Source organism: Mustela nigripes, chromosome 16 (genome assembly GCF_022355385.1).
Source record: "Mustela nigripes isolate SB6536 chromosome 16, MUSNIG.SB6536, whole genome shotgun sequence".
NCBI lineage: Eukaryota > Metazoa > Chordata > Mammalia > Carnivora > Mustelidae > Mustela > Mustela nigripes.
In genome coordinates this window covers 59,329,359-59,346,021 of record NC_081572.1, presented here as the reverse complement: position 1 = coordinate 59,346,021, position 16,663 = coordinate 59,329,359, and the positions used below count along the sequence as shown (strand labels likewise).

At 64.9% G+C, this 16,663-nt stretch overlaps 1 protein-coding gene across 3 annotated transcripts in view; it reads right to left on the bottom strand.

Moving 5' to 3' along the window:
- WSCD1 (WSC domain containing 1) overlaps positions 1-15,534 on the bottom strand; it is a 29,844-nt gene extending 14,310 nt beyond the window's left edge. Inside the window, exons 1-5 of one of the 3 annotated variants that reach the window (XM_059379986.1) lie at positions 15,449-15,534; positions 7,396-8,096; positions 2,661-2,775; positions 1,572-1,756; positions 236-357 (exon numbers count right to left, since the gene is read on the bottom strand). In XM_059379986.1, the coding sequence (XP_059235969.1) occupies positions 236-357; positions 1,572-1,756; positions 2,661-2,775; positions 7,396-7,822 (849 nt within the window). In that variant the 5' untranslated portion in view covers positions 7,823-8,096; positions 15,449-15,534. Of the gene's footprint in view, positions 1-235; positions 358-1,571; positions 1,757-2,660; positions 2,776-7,395; positions 8,097-13,101; positions 13,274-14,854; positions 15,038-15,448 lie in introns of those variants that run through there. The other 2 variants (XM_059379988.1, XM_059379987.1) reach the window with 2 other exon arrangements.
- Between the last annotated feature and the right edge of the window lie 1,129 nt (positions 15,535-16,663).

Sequence of the window (16,663 nt, the reverse complement as noted above, 5' to 3'; positions counted from 1 at the left end):
CGTCCACTCTCCCCAAGCCTGAGCCAGCACATCCCACTAACAAAGCCAGTCAGTCTGACACCTGCCATCGGGGAAGGCACGATCCTTCCAGCCTCGCGGCCCATTGGACAGCACCTGGCCAGCCTGGGGTGCCCACGTAAGCACAGACCACACAGCCATCCCAAACCTGCGTCCAGCCCTGGCTCCTGGCCCGTGCAGCGCACAGCATAGGCGCACACATCACAGGTGCCCTTACCTTCTGGGAACAAAACCCCGAGCACGCGTCCACCGTCATGTTGGCCTGTGCCAGGGAGTCCGGGAAGGTGTGGGTGCCGTTCTCCGGCAGTCGGAAGCACCCACGGTACGTGACGGTCCTCCCTGTGGGGAGAGAACAGGTCTCTGGTGAGACACGGTGCCCCTGGCTGTTGGTGCCTGTCAGGGGGAAACGGTGGCTTCAGGGTCTGGAAAGTGGCAAATAGAGTCGATGAGGCAGGTTTCGAACCAGAGAGCAGCCCTGGACGGTGTGTGGCGGGCCAACCTCCTGAGACCCCGGGCCCCCGAACCTCGCCACCACGGTCACCGACAGGGGACCACGTGGCTGCAGCTGCTGACCTCAGGCCACTTCTCCTGCCAGCTCCGCGGGATGGTTTCTGCCCCCTCTCTGTCCCTCCTTCTTCTCCAACCAGCTCTACAGGATGGTGTCTGTCCCCCTCCATTCCTCCTTCCTTCTCTCGCCAGCTCTGGGGGATGGTGTCCGTGCTCGCCCCATCCCTCCTTCCTTCCACAGATCTGCACGAGGCCACCCAAGAAGCTGATATTCTGGAAAATTCTATGTCCCAGGCGTGAGGAGAAAAGTAGATCCAGAAACGTGAAATGCCGCCACGGCCCCTTGCTGTGCTGCCTTCTCAAGAAGGCTCCCCGAGCCTACAAGCCGTCCTCCAGCCCAGCTGGAGTAGTGCAGCCCCGAGTGGGGTCCTGGCTGCTGGGCCTTCTGGAATGTCCAGCTCTGACAGCTTGCACTCTGGCCATACTCATGAGGGCTGCTTAGGCGGCAGCCTCGCTGTAGTGCCCACTTTGCCCGCCCGCCTCAATAGCGTGGAGACCCTGTCACCAGCCAGCACCCCGGGTGGCGTCTCCATGCACGACCATAGAACAGGACCAGGCCTGGAGTCTGGGAGCCTGTCAGGTGGGCCAGTGCTCTGCGGTCCCAGCGCCAGTGGGCCCAGCGAGTGCCCGGAAAGGATGGATACGTGAGGAGTGGTGTGACTTGTCATGGGCTGGTGGTCCCAGTGGCACCGGCTGCCTCCATCGGTGCCACCATCACCGGGAGGGGCTGCCGTCCAGGCCACGGGGCCCCCTCATGCCCGGGGACAGCCCAGGGCCTCTGAGCCACACAGCACGTGCGAGACGCCAGGATGAGTGTGTCTGTCCCGCAGGCCGTGAGCCCACGCAGCCCTCGGCTGCCCCCGTGCCCCCCACGTGAGCCCCTCCAGTGAGGCCGGCAGGGAAGGGAGACCGCCGGCTCTTGCCCGTGTTGAGGGCGCGGGGCCGCAGGTGGGAGTCAGAGCACAGGGAGAGGCGGGCACACTCACGCTTCCTGGAGCCGGGCGGCAGCTCCTCCACGCGGTAGACGGACAGCCAGCCCACGCCCCCGCACACGGAGCCTTTCTCCCCTTTGCACTCGTGGTTACACGCCTCGGGCCCAACACTGGTCACCGGGAGCCGGTTCCCGCAGTAGCACTCGGCCCCGGCCTCCAGGCCCGCGTACGCGTAGGACCTGCAGGGAGAGTAGCCCAGCTGAGTCGCTGCCCCGGCCCCATGGAAGCGATGACCAAGGTCGGGGTCAGGTTGGGAGACCCGAGGTCCCACCGCGGGAACAGTGGGCCTGAGGCCGTGGCGGGCTGTGAAGGGGCTCTCAGGGCCAGAGGACGGGAGCCCGAACTCGGGACACCTGTCAGCTCCTGGGACGCAGCACTCCCACCGTGGATGATTTCAGCACCGGGCTCGCATTGGTCCCTGCTGGGCCAGCACGAGTCTGGAACACCAGCCTCCAGGCCTCCGCCCAGGGCCGCTCCCCACCTGCGCGTAGCAGGCATGGCCCCAGCACGGGGGAGGAAAGATGGCGGACAGGCCCCAGGGCGGGCCACACGGACGCCAGCTCTGGAGACAGGCCAGCACGTTCATGTCCCCGGGTCCGAGGACTGAAAACTCCTGTGCTCCTCATCCCCATTGGTGGCCACCAGCTGGCCATGGGGCGCAACGGTCGCTGTCTACCTGCAAGGCTGTTCCCCGAACTGCTGGGGAGGTAGAAGGGGACTGAGCTGCTGTCACTTTCCACTTGGTCTACGCTGCAAGGCTGAGCCGGGACCCATCCTATCTGTTCCAGACTCAGTTTCTCTGTAATGGATCATGACCAAGCCAGAGGGCTTCCCGGAAGAGGTGGCATTGAAGCCAAGCCTTCTACTAGAGTCTGAACACACAAGTAAATGGAGACCCAGGGGAGGAAAACCACCCGCTAGCATGGCGGCCAGCTCCCTGGGCACCGTCGTGAGCCCGCATCACGTCTTCTTGTGCCCGGAGGGGTTGCTGATCCATGCGGCTCCAGTCAGAGCAGGACGCCCCCCGCAGCCACATGCCCCCTCATCCAGAGGCAGACTCCGCAGCCCGGGGCTCTCACTCACCGCTCCGCGCACGCGTCCTGGCAGTGGGAGACGGTCATCTTCCTCAAGTCGAAAAACACGGCGCCCTTCAGGGTTCTGTCCCGGCCACCGTCGCTGAAGCAGCCGACGTACGTGCCTGAGGATGGGAACACAGCGGAGGCTCAGGTCCGGGACAGGACGGTCCTGTCGCACGCCCGCCCTTGGGGGGACCCTCAGAGGGCCCAGGGCACCCGGTGAGGCCGCACCTGCCCCCGGCGCTCCCGGACGCCTGCGGCGGATGGCCCACTGTCCCCTCACACACCTGCCAGGAGCCGGCAGAGGCCTGAACAGCAGCCCCATGCTCCTCCAGCCCCACCTCGCCTCCTGGGACCCTCGTCTCCATTCATGCCCATCCCCCGCCCCCACGGAGGTGCAGACGGGGCAGGCCCTGTCACCTACGATCCAGAGAGAGGAAATCGGTTATGTACAGTTATGGAAAGTCCGACCTTCACTACAATAAGGAGCATCTTGCAACCAGGAACAGGATCTCAAGAAAAGTCTGTGGTCCCGGGTCAGGGGAGGGGAGCTGCCGTCGCTGGAGGCACGGACGCAGCGAGTCGGGTGGTAAGGGAGCCGTCCACGTGGGACTCCACAGTGCCGGGGACTGCTGAGCCCTCGCCTGTGCAGAAGGGGACGCTGGGGGACCGGACCCGCCAAGCGGTCACGTGTTGGCCCTGTGTGACAGGTAAGCGCCCTCCCCGTCACCGACACAGAGGGGACTCCCAGACACGTGCAGGGAAGCCGGAGAGCACGAGCACAGCGAGCACAGCACACCGGGCCGCGTGCACACACCGCCACATGGCCCAGGAACTCTCCCGGTCCCACGCCAGCGGCTGGGCCAAGATGTGGATGGGGCGCCCCTCGTGCAGACACTGCCTTCTCAGTAAGGCAGCACACACTGCCTCTGGGGGGTGACAAGCCCAGGGTGTCCCCACAGCCGGCGGAGTGGCACCCTGACCCCCCAGTCCTGGTGCCCTGAGGGCAGACGACACTCTCTGTGTTCCTGCCAGGATCCCGGCCCAGAGCAGGAGCCCAGGGCTGCCCGCTGGGGGGTTTGGAGAAGCATGTCCCCCACCTTCATTCCCAGGGACAAAGCCGGGAGCAATCGTCCCGTCTGTGAACACCACACCTAACTCTGCCTCTGACCTTGGCTACATCATGACAATGTTCTGTGCCTCAGTTTCCCTAACTGTCCAGTGGATTTAAGGTCCACCACCTGCCCCATCCCGCCCAAGCCCCTTCCTCTTGCCCCTGGCATGGACCTGTGCCTGTTCCCCGATCATGTCCACCGTCTGCTTCCTGCCTATCCTCGTCGGGCGTCCCCAACCATGCCAGCCCGCCACAGACCACCAGCCCGCCACGGGCCACCAGCCCGCCACAGACCAACCACCTGCCACGGCCTCTCCTTTCTCCAGATTCGGACATTCTGTATCTGAAACGCTTGCCAATGCCCAAGCCCTTCTCAGTAACTGCTGCTGTTAGAACGCTCTTACACATGTGTGCCCTGTGTCCACAGGGTCCCACCGCACCCCGCACACGGTCAACACCCTGTACCACAGTAGGTTGGGGCCCCCAGAACCAGGCTGAGGCTCCCCAAGGGTGGGGCAGGTGAGCAGGAGCTCGGACACAGGAGGGGCAGGCCTGCCGGCCCCCCACACACAGCTCCTGGGCCCGGAATAAGCAGCAGGAGGTGAGCAGGTGCCCGGAGACGGGATTCCACCACAGAGCCAAGGTGGCCAAAGCAGAACCCAGGGACGGCGGGGAGCAAAGGTCACCATCCTCACTGTCTGCTCGCGGGGCCGTGAGCCTCCGTGTCCCCTTGGCCCGGACACCTGGCAGCTAGCCACATAGCCACGTAGCCACAGGCATGGGCTCTCGCTCAGGACACCAGCACCCCCAGGGTCACAGACAGGTGAGGACCCCTGAGACCCCTCCCCCCGCAGCAGGATAGAGGGTTACCCTCGACCTGGTACTTGGTGGAGGAAAACTAACCTTTGAGAAATTTCCGGTGTGTCGCACAGCAAAGAAGAAATTCTATTACAACTTTCAATTAAGCTGCAAAACACAAGCTCACGGGTCGTTTTCATGGGAAATGAGCCAAAAATGTGTCGAGGGGCCCATGGCATGCGTGGAATGCAAGTCAGGCGGGAGGGGGCGTGACTCTGGGCCCGTGCCACCCCCTTCCTGCCAGAGCTGGGCCTCCCCACCTGTAAGTGGGGACGGACGGCCCCGCGGGCTCAGGGAGGGTTGAGAGAGGGAGGTAACATGCAGTGGTGTCTGGCACAAGGCCCAGCCCATGGTGCTGCCGAGCGGCGGCTGCGTTGACCCCAACAACGATCAGGACGCGGACTCTCCAGTCCTTCGTCCCTGAGACCTGAGTCAGAGGGTGGGACCCGTGCAGGACGCCCACTGGGGTGCCCCTGGTGCCTTCATTGTGCTCGGCAGCCGGACGCTGGCTGGAAAATGGCAGCAGGAGACCTGAGCCATGAGCAGGAGAGGAGGAAGCACTTGGAGCCGCAGGGCCGGGCTCTCCGCCGGCCGCACCACGGGGCGCGCAGAAGGCCCGGGACCCACACGCCTGCAACGTCCGGCAGAGCTGCGAGCCCTTCGTGCTGGAAAATCACCGGCCGGCTCTTCCAGCTCTGACAGAGGCGAGGGTGTGCGGCGGAGAGAGGATGTCCGGGGGACACACTGGGACACATTCTGAGGCGGATTTATTGCTTTCGGCGAAAACGGAGGCGACGCATTATTGTCTGTGACTCCGCATCTGTTCATTTGCGCGTCAACACGGACGCTCCGTGCAGCTGCTAACGACGACTTTGGAGATATTGGAATGTCTTTGGAAATCACTATCAATAAAAAACAAACTGGCGAGGGGAAGTTACTATTTCTCCCCTAGTAAACTTACTGACATTTTATTCCATTATGGACATTGTCCAAGGTATAATGAAATGCTCGGTGATTGATGGCCTCCTGCCGCTTCCGCGCCGCGCAGGAGCCCCTTCCAGGAGCGTGGCGGGCTGCCCGGCCACAAAGAGCTACCCTCTTTGTCTGCAGGCCCAGCAGCTGGCCCGCATGGGCCGCTGGGCCCTGTGACGAGCGTGGCCAGCCTGGAGGCGGGGAGGGCGCCCCAGGGGCTCACGGCGGTCAGCATCCTGATTGCCCCAGAACTGTTGCCCCATGACCCTGCGGTCCTGATTTCTTCAGTGGCTGCAACACCCTGTCCACCGCTTCGCCTGGGGGAGATGACGTGGAGACAAGGGGTGCCCCCGGGGTTCAGACTGGGTCACTCCATACCTCCCCTCCCGCTGGCCGGGTCATAAAGACCTTCACCTGGGCCTCGGTGCTGCTTTGCGGCGATGGTCCACCCCCAGACTGAGCTCTTCAAGTGCACGGAGAAGGGTAGACTGGTGCATGGACCCCCGAGGAGGGTGCACAGGGAGAAATAAAGAATTGACCTTTGGCCAATCTGCCCAAGGCCACAGAGTCAGCGACCAGAAATACCAAAAGAGAAACCCAGGTCTATTTTCAAAACCTGTGCTCTTTTCCCTGGCTGCTGCTCAAGCGTTTTGTGTTGACTTTGTCAGTCATTCACACTTTAGTCTAAACGCGTCACGCTGGTATAGTCTGCATAGAGACCCGGCTTCCTAGGGCGCTGGGGCAAGTTTACAGAAGGCAGCCTGTGCAGTGAGCTGCAGAATCCATTCCTCTTGTCCCCCTCATTCTTAGGGGGGAGCCTTGCTAAGGAACTCCACAGCAAGTGCTCTGACCTACGTGACCTCAGGAGAAATCTCCTTCTGTGGAGACAGAAAGATACTGTCCTCCGGGCTTCACTGACCGTCAGTCATCTCCCCAACATGAAGGCCTCAGGGGATCCTCCTCTTCCCTGGATCATCTCACTATCTTGGCAGTGAAGCCAGGCTCCCTGGCCTTGCCCTCCTCCTGACCTGCCACCTCCAGGCTGTACTCCGAGATGTCTCCTGGTCCCTCCCCTGCCACTTGCTCTTCCCCAGCTCCCTCCTTGCTCCCTGCCAGTCTCCTGGGGTCACACCCCAAACAGACCACAGCTTCTGGGGAATTGCCAGGGGAGTGACCCTGGCAACTGACAGAACATCCCCACCTTCCTGAGTTTCCCCGCAGGATCAGGACGTCATAGTCAGGGTATTTCCATCAACGTGTCATTTATAGGTACACCACAAATGCCATATGATTAGCTGGTTTAACAATAAAAGAGCAGCCACCAGGGACTGCCACCACGGACTGGTGCCGGGAAGCACACCAGGCCCCTGGGGCCAGGGGTCTCCACCTACGCGAGCCCCCAAATCACCCCGGACAGTGCTGTGCAGACACGGCCCCCAGCCTGTGATCGGGGGAGGCTGAGGACCTGCACGTGGGACAGGCTGCTGCCCTGGGCCCTCCCTGCTGTCCCATGCCATCCCCACACGAGCCCTGGGCTGGGTATGCCTATCTCTATGCCCCAGGGACCTGGGGACCTTAGGTCAGGGGTCCGAGGTCACTGTTAAGTCAGGACGCAAGCGGATGTGCACCTGAACCCAGAGGCCAGGCTCTGGGACCTGCCCAGCCAGTGAGTGGGAAGAACTCAGTGGTCTGGAGGCTGCAGGTGGGGTCTGAGAAGGGGAAAGCCACCCCTGGTCCTGGGCAGGGCTCCGGGGAGCGGCCCCGCAACACGCCAGGGAGTCCAGAGCTAGGCACCTACCTCGGCTGCTGGCCGCGGGCCTGGGGGCCTCAGGGCCCGGAGCGGGTGGCCCCTGGGGGTCCCCCATGAAGTGTTGGAACCAGCGGCGTCTCAGCTGCCGCAGTTCCGAGTTCCGGCTCCGGAGCCCGCGGGGGCCGGGCCGGGGTCGGGCTGGGGGCCTCCGCAGCATGTCCACGCCGAGCAGCAGCTCCGGGCTGACGCGGGGGGCCTGCAGTGCCCTGCTGTCCAGTAGGCCCACGCCCAGTGCCACGGCGGCCACGGGCAAGGCCTGCAGGGGGCCGGGTGCTCGGGGCCCTGGTGGAAGGGCCACGCGGGCGCGCTGCAGCAGCAGCAGGCTGCCGGTCATCAGGTAGGCGGCTGTGAGGAGGAACAGCAGGACCTGCGTGCGCCGCAGCAGCGTCTGCAGTCGGAAGAAGGGCCTGGCCATGCCCCCGGGCGGCGGGGCTCCCGGCTGGGGCCTGGGCACGGCTCCTAGCGCCCGGGTGGGAGGGAGGCCAGGGCACCCAGAGGCCTCATCTCCGCATGCTGGGGCCGGCCTCTGCTCCTTGGGGCTCCCGGTCCTCCCGATCTGTCTCCAGCAGGGGCCCCAACAGCACCATCACGCGTCTCCGGCCACTGGGCCCCACGGCTGTGGCTCCTGCCCCAGGGTCACCAACTCTGCCATCGCTGGGCTCTGCCAACGCCCATGCCTGGCTGGGGATCTGAAAGAGGAGAGAGAGCACGCTTAGATGCTAGGGGAGGGGCACGGTGCCGCCACGCCGGGGTCAGGAGCCCCTGCTCCAGCCTCTGTTTCCCAAAGGGGACGCCTGTGCTGCAGGAGCCCCAGAGAGCAGGGCTCAAGTCCCAGCTCCGTGACCGGTTGGCTGTGTGCCCCTGGGCAGTCCCTCAGGCCTCAGCTTCCCCATCTGTAAAATCGGAATGACGCCCCCTCCCCCTGAGCAGCCCCGGACATCCAGGGACAGAGATGGCTCCACACAGAATCCTCTCAGGCCAGGCCCGGAGCCGAACACTGACCTAGCACCTTGTTCAACCCTCAGGGCAGCCCAGAGAGGGAGACGGTGGAACAGCCCCATTTCACAGATGAGGCAAAGGGGGCCAAAGAACTTCCCCACGTCGTTCCGCTGGCAAACAGAACAACCAAGGTTTGAAACGGTCTGTTTCAGGGCCTGAACTCTAAACCAATAACTTTCTCAGCCAGCAATGGATGCCAGCATGCACAAGTGTACCCAGCCCTGGGCATGCGTATGCAGCAGGCGCTCCATGCATGCACGAAGTCTGCCAATGGCCCCTCCCCAGAGCGCCTTGGTCCTGGAAGTTGCGTTCTGGGAACTGCTTCGCAGAGCCTGGTGGCTCTAGCCCGGGAGAGGGTGAGGGGCCACGCACCTGCTGATGGAGACTGGGGCCCCTAGCGGGAAAGCCGGAGGCACTCAGCGCGGCCTCCCAGGCTGCCCTCGGCTCTCATGCTGGGCTTTGGCTCCGGGTAGCGGTGCCTCTGAAGTGGGCTGCTAGGGGCTGGCAGGGGCTCTGCAGCTGCCAGGAGCCAGGCCGCTGCATGAGGGTGGCCCTCGGCACAAGGACAGTCTTGTCCTGGGAAAAAAAGCTCCCAGGAGCATGACTAACATGGCCCGGGACCCCCGCCAGGCCCACAGCCCCTCAATGGCTGCTCTGTGAGCAGGGCACAGCCGGCCTGGTGTGAGCAGAAAGACAATGTTTGGGCCCCCATGGCCTGGCATTCCCAGGGCAGAGATCCAGAGCGCCACCCCCCCACCCCACTGGCCAGCACAGCCCTTTCCAGCTCAGCTCGCAGAACCCCCGGTCCCGAGGCCCCAGAGAGGGTTGGGTCTGGGATCGCGGGGGCAGGCCCTCTGTCCGCAGCCGGAGCTGGATTTAAACTGTGAGCCGGGAAGCCGTTTGCACGGGTCTTGAGCTCTTACTTTCTTGTTAAGCTGGCGTGCGCCAGGCCCGCCCCAGCCAGCCTCGTCAGATTTGTAACGCTACAGAGAAAATCCCAAGAAATCCTGCCTGATCCCCCGGCCTCCAGCTCTGGACCTCCAATCCACCCTCCACAAGGCCGCCAGGGCGATCCTCCGAACACACGAATCTGATCACCGTGCTCCCCGGCTCAAAACCCCTGTCAAAACCTCCCCGTGGCTTTGGGGCACACTCCGAGCTCCTCAGTGGGACGCACGAGACCCCTCCTGGGCTTCTCCACTGCCCAGCCCTTCCCTTTGGCTTCCCGTCACACGTGTGTGCAAGCACGCATGCCCCACGCCCCAGGGAGCCACCGGCACACGCCGTCCTGGCGCCTCTTCTATCTCTCCCGCTCTCTTAGCTCTGCGAAGTTCTGTGTATCCTCCACCTCTGAGCCCAGGAGTCACCTCCTCCAAGAAGCCTTCCCTGATATCAGAAAGCCACCCCTCCTGTGGGGTCTTGGAGCCCCGAGCCCTCAGGGAACACTAACCCAGAGCTGGGGGGCCCAGCCCGAAATGTGGGGAAACATGTATGGTGGGCCAGGCGCCGTCAGGGCCCATCGTTCAGGATCCCAGTGATCATGGACCCCACAGTGCCCTCTGGAGTCAGCCCCTCCCAGAGGGGCCTCCTGGTCTGGGGAGGGGGCCTGGGCGTGGAGGCAGGGCCGGTCGTTTTCAGCGTCCTCTAAAGCAGCCTGCCACCCTTGCGGCCAGCCTCACACCACCCCCCACCCCGTCACCCCTACCTCTCCTTATGACGGGCACCGAGCACACCTCACCTACTGGCAGGCACTGATGGTGGATGCTTGCTGAGGCCTGGGGGTGGCCAGAGGAGGGGCAGCTGCACGGAAGCTCCCGGCCCAGCCAGGGTCAGGGCAAGCTGCCAATGCCTAGGGGTCATCCAACCATGGCCTGTCTGCGTGGGTCAGAGCCCATTGGCGGTGCCTGCGGCACCCCAAACCCCCATGGGGCAAGGCATGGCTCAGAATGGCGCCTCAGGCTCCTCATCTGTGAAATAGGACCAACAGCAAGGCCGTGGGATCTGCCCACAGGGAAAACTGCTCCCTACAAAGCTTGGTGCTCGCTGTCACGAACACCGAGGAGGGGTCCCCGGCAGCCGAGCCACGGGTGAATTCAGTCTCTGGGAACCCCTCGCCTCCCTCGTAGCCCCTGCTCTCTGGGGTGGGCCGGGCACCCCGTCCTTGCTCGAAGCCGCCCCTAGGCGCTTCCCTGTTGTGCTCCCCTCCCTGAAGCACTCCTGGCGCGAAGGAGGAGCCAGTCTGGGCCGCAGCCGCCCATGGCCCTGCCCCGTCCTGGCCTGTGGTCAGACCACCGAGCTGTCCCGTGCCCCCAGCCCAGCGATCCCTATGCAGCCCTGTGGGGTGCCCTGTCCGCTGGGAGTCTGGGCCATTCTTTCCCAAGCTGCTCTCCCCCACGTGGCACTTCCTGTCTTGTCATCAAACAACACGCTCAAGGGAGAGAACGAGGGGACATGCTGCTGCATGAGGCTGGGGCCTTGTCAGCCGGGGGGGGGGGGGGGCTCAGCCCCCCAGAGAAGGGCAGGGGCTGGAGGAACGAAGGATCCCACGACCCAGGGTCTTCTGGGGTCTCAGGAGGAAGCAGGACCCTCTCGTGGGCGGGGCCTCAGGAAACCTGGGTCCTCTCCTGGTACTGGGTTGCTGTCCGGGTCCCAGGGGGCAGCAGGTGCTGAGCCTGCAGGTGAGGGATGTTGGGCAGATGCCGCCTGCTCGGCGAGACAGGGGGACGGGGCTCCCAGGGACTGAGCAGGTGGGGGTGGCGGCAGCAGGGAGAGGAAAGCAACAGCCCCTGAGGCCTGGAGAAAGAGCTCTGAGGGTTCCAAGCCCAACCCCGGGTCACTGAGTTTCGGTCAGGTGACTCTGCCTCCCTCACCTCCCCCCAGAAAGGACAGGCAGTGACAGGTGAGGGGAGAAAGACTCCGGGAGCCCCCAGAAGCATCTCAGCCCTGTGACCATGGCCTGAGGACAGGGACCCTTGGGGTTCAGAGCCGCACACTCCTAGTGGGGCAAGAAGCTTGCAGACAGAGGCACGGGGCCAAGCATGCTGCTCGCCCCGCAGGAGATGGGCAGTGGGGTCCCCACAGCCCTGAGCTCCAGCTTCCACGACGGGAGGACAGGGGGTTCCTCAGCCTCAGGACCTCCAGGAGGCTGTGCTGGGGAGCCTCCAGTGGGGCTTGGGGCTCTGAATTAGCTCCCTCTGCTTTCTCCCTCCCCTGCAGCCTTGCCACTGCCCTGCTCAGGGCCTGTCATTGGACACCCTGCCCCCTCCAAAAGGCTGGACCTAAGAAAGTGATCTCCCTAACACAGAACCAGTAACTGCTGCTGTTTGCAGGGGCTCCCGAGGACCCGGCGGCCAGGCCCAAATTCCCCAGCCTGACGCTCCGTCTCCCAGCCCCTTGCAGAAGGCCACGTTCCAGGTACTGTGTCCGCAGGCCCGTGGGAGCCGCACCACGCCCCCTCAGGCACGTTCTTCTGTTGGCCAGGAGCCCTGGGGCCCCTCGCATGACTCTGAAATGCTCTGTGACCATCAAGGCTCAGCTTCCATGCCACATCTTCCATGAAGCCTTCCTGATCCCCCAGAGCCGATGCTGGGACAGGATGTTCCATGAACAGTGCCCGGGTGTCCTGCCCCAGGTCGGGGCCACATGCTACTCGGCCCACACCTCCTCCCAGCCTGGGAGCCCGCTGAGGCCACACACACTCAGGGCCCCTGACCAGCTTTGGGGTGAGCACAGGGCAGACCCGCTGGAGATCCGTGCCCGTGGCTGTCCACGTCCTGGGGACCCCTGCCTCTGCACCCTGGAGGCTCAGAGCCAAGAGAGAAAGGACCCCCCTGAATTCAAATCCCCGGGCCCTCGGGCGGGATGAGGTCGGGGAATGGGAATGGGATCCCTCTGACTTTGAAAAGGCAGATGCGTTGATCTTCTGAACGCAAAACTTACGTGAGAAAGTCTAAAATAAGAAATGCCGTTAAGAAGGTATAAAGCGTAAGAGGAAGGTCAAAACTCCGTTTACCGTGGAGTCCAGAGAGGATGGTCCCTTCTACCCCGCCGAGGTTCATACAAACGGGGCCTCCTGCGCCGCACCAGACACCAAAAGATGCTCTCACGCAGCACCACGTGCGCGAAAGGAGCAGAGCGGGCATCGAACACGGAGGCTCCCCGTAAACCCGAGAGGCAGGGTCACCGCGGGCCGTCGTAGGGACCCGGCTGCTGTCAGAGTCGGGGCCACGGAGCCGGGCCACGGACGAGACAGGAGACCCACGCTTTCTGAGGTGCCGCATCACACGCCCCCCTCCGCTGGAGCCCCGGGCTGCAGAGACAGTGGGCAACCACCGCGAGGCCTGCCGCCGTCCCTTGCCCGTGCGTGGATCTGGAGCCCAGTGCAGCCTTGGAATGGCCCAGCGCAGCCTCCTGGGCTGCCGCCGGCCCAGCTCATCCAGAACTCTGGCTTGTTCATTGGTTCGTGTGCTTCTCCCACTTGGGGGCCACCCCTGGAGGGTCATCCAAGGCCCTCAGCAATTCAGATAAATCCGGGTGAGTGAGCGGAGCATGCAGACTCAGCCTCAGGCCCCTCTGACTCCCGCAGTCGCTGGGATGGGGACTCACCCTACAGGAGGGGGTGCCTCGGGTGCTCCTGCCCTCCAAACCCTCTTGGCTCCCTCGGGCCAAGACGGTCGCCCTCTGGGAAGGACTCACATCGCCAAGGAGCTCCAGCGGCAAGAGAAGAGAAGCCCCGCGGAAGGAAGGGGCCTCGGCAGCCACAGGTGCGCCCTGTTCACGGCTCCCTAAATTAGCCTGTTCTCCATCCCCTTCTCACATCCAGGCTGGCAGGCGGCTCCTCCCCAACCACGTTCTCCAAAGCGTCCCACTTCCGGTAATTGTGCGGGCGGCGGGTCAACGCGGTGATTAGGACAGGCACGGCAAGGAGAGATCGGGAGAAACAGTGTGAAAACAAGACTTTAAGGCCCGAGGAGTGGGTAGGCGCAGCCAGATTCATGCGCTGGTGCCCCCCACGAGCCTGCCTGCCCTGCCGGCTGGGGTGAGGATCACGGGCCTCTCGAAGATAAAGGCCCTGATAGTCAAAACACCGTGCCGTCCCCACTGCCTGGGCCCTGACCGTGAGCTGGCGGGGCTGGCCCCCAGTCTGAGCCGGGCGGGAGGGGAAGCCAAGTGTGTCTGCGTGAGACCCGGCCCTTGCAAGAGCTTCCGTTTGGCAAGATTCAGTTCCAGCCTCCAGGCATGGGGAGCCCTTGCAGCCAGCCCCCAGGGAGCCAGCCCCGTAGTCACTCCTCAGCACCGGGCCTTACCTGACCTGGCCAGGGACTCAGGCCAACCCACGGGTGTCCAGAATATCCACTTCTGCCTGATTAGACAGATTGGAGGGAAAGGATGGGGTCTGGCCTCCTGCGTAATCCAGGCTGCCCTTCACTTCCTGCCGGATATGCCGCAGGCCACCGGCCACACCCCACAGGGCTCCTTCCCCCGCTGCAAAGAGGGGTCCCCTCACCCCACACCAAGCATTCCTCCAAAGGAGTCTGAAAGTACTCCTGCCCAGACTTGGGAGAGCGCAGCCGTGGATGAGGGCCACGGGGCTCCCCCTGGAGAGGACGGGGCTGCCAGGAGCAGCCCCCCGGCCCAGCCGCCCGCCAAGCAGCCGTGATCGCAAGTGTGCGTGGAACACGGACACATGTGCTCTCGGACCAACCCAGCTGCTGCTCCTCACAGACCCCCCAGGGCTCTAGCAACCCACTGGACACCTTCTTCAAGGGGCTTCTGAGACCCGAGCCAAGGGAATGTGGTGGGGGAGGCTGTGGGAGGCAACCTCCCCTTGCCCCTTCTCCAGCATTTGCAAGGGGCAGGAAGGGGCTGCTGCAGGCAGAAGGGCCCGCCAGCTTTTCCCTCCTCTCTCTCCCCATCAGCCCTCCCTTCTCTAACCCGGTGGCCAGCCCAGGCAATTTGGAGGAAAAACAAAAGGCCCCATCTGTGGGTCCCAGCTGAGGCTGTCCCAACCTGGGACAGCCCCGTAGCTCCCTAAACTAAAGCAGGCCTTTCCAGAACAGGAGGGGGTGATGGCGTGAGACGCTGCTGGTCAGAGAAGTACAGTGGAGTTCCCACTCGGTCCGGCTCGGAGCAGCCGGGAAGGGCGCCTGGGCAGCAGCGGGATCCCGGATGCGGGGTCAGGGCTGTGGGAGCCGAACCTCGGTGTCCAGCCTCCCCCGACTCCGACAAGGGCAGGCGCCCCTCTGCACCCCTGCGTCCCTGGGGAGAACCAGCAGCCACTGCCCAAGGGTGGGGATGCTCAGAAAGCAGACCCCCGCAGGGCCACCCTGAAGCTCCGGACATACAAGAAAAACGCAATGAGCAGCCCCGGGTCCTGTCTCCGTCCCCACCTAGGGAGATGCAGAGCTCACTCTGGGTAATTTTGCCAACAAAATACATAAATACATACGTTCCGCCTTCGCCTCTGCCTCCGTTCAAGTTCACGGAGAGACAGAGCGAGCCTCGGCTGACCGGAAGCCTCTCTTAGCAGCGGAGTGACGGGGAGCTGCTCGGGCACACGTCTCCTGAGCGAGGCAGCGCGCGCCCCAAACCCGGCGCTCGTCCCCCGCCTCGCCGGATCCACCGCTCCCTCCGCGGAAACGGACAGTCACGGAGAATTCCGGAGGGTGGGGATAGCGCGTCCAAAGCTGCCCTGCGCGCCCCTGGCCACCCCGCCCGGGCCCCCTCCAGCGCCGCCCCCACGCGCGCACCCACACCTCCCCGGCCAGCCGCCCCGAGAAGAGCAGGTGCACCCCCCCGGCTCGCCCCGAGCCCCCTCCAGCGCTGCCCCCGCGCGCGCACCCACCCACACCTCGCCGGCCAGCCGCCCCGGCCCAGAGGCGCCCCCCCGCCAGCCGCTCCAAGCCCCCGCAGGTGCAGCCCCGCCGCGCTCCGGCCGCGTCTACACAAACTTGTTCGCGGCCGTCTGGGAAGGAGCCCGCCCGCCCCTCGCGCGGGGGTCCCGGCGGGGGTCCCGGCGGGGCGCCCCGGAGACAGCACTCACCCCGCGATCGCGGCCGGCTGGGGCGCCGGCTCCGGCGGCCACGCGCCCGCTCCCGGGCGCCGAGCCCGCAGCCCCGCAGCGCCCGGACCCCGGCGCCCCCGCGAGCGGCCCGACGCGCCCAGGGGGAAGAGGGCGCCGCCGCCAGGGTCCCGGGGCTGCGGGCGTCCGGGCGGAGCGGGCGGAGCGGGCGGCGCGGGCGGGCGCCGGGCGGGCGGTGCGGGCGGCGGGGGGCGGCGGGCTCTGCACATGCTCACTCGCGCGGCCCGGGGACAGCGGCCGGCCGCCCCGGGTCCTAGAGGCGCCCGCGCCCGCCGCCGCCCGCCGCGTGGGAGGGGGCGCGCTGGGGGCCAGGGCCGCTTCCGGGCCGGCGGGTGAGGCCGGCGCTCCGGGGCAGAGAGAGGGACACGCGTGCGTTGCCCACGCGCGCACACGGCACCCTCGCGCGCACACGCAGGGCCCCGCTGGTGTGGTGCACGCAGCCGGCGGGTGCATTGGCGCTCACACCCTCGCACGCGTGTCCACACTGCCACATCACCGAGACGCACGGGGATGGGGCACCGGCTGATGGAGACAAACCGAGTCACTGCTTCCCAGCCCCGCGGACACCCACTCGCGCTTACACCCACCCACACACAGCTCTGTCCCACTCACAGACCCACTCACAGACCACACGGGACACGGTGACAGGCACACACAGTGTCACACACTTGGTGGTACTCCGGTGCCAAGACAGTCAGACACACACTGACTCACTGTCCCATCCGCGGCTGGACACGGACACCCACATCCTCACGTACACAGACACATGGGCACAGCCACACACAGAGGCACCATCGCACGGACACATCCCAGACCCTTGTCCCCCACCGGCAGGCTCAGGGCAGCTACTACACTGCCCCACACCAACCCTCGGGGACTGACCCACACCTAGATACAGTCGCCCACGGAAGCAGTGCCACACTCCTGCAGAGAGTCACACAGGGCAGGGACCCAGAGGCACACGTGCACGCGCGTGCATACACACACACACACACACACGTGGCAGCAGGCTCGGATACAGACACTCGGGTATACAACCACAGGGCTATCCAAAGTCCCCCCCCCCTTGCAAAGGGCTGGATCCAACCCCAAGGATTTCCCCTCCAAGTGTCTCCCCTACCCCTGCTCCTCAGAAACCTCCAAGCCACAGCAGCACCCCTGCGGGTGCATGGGGGG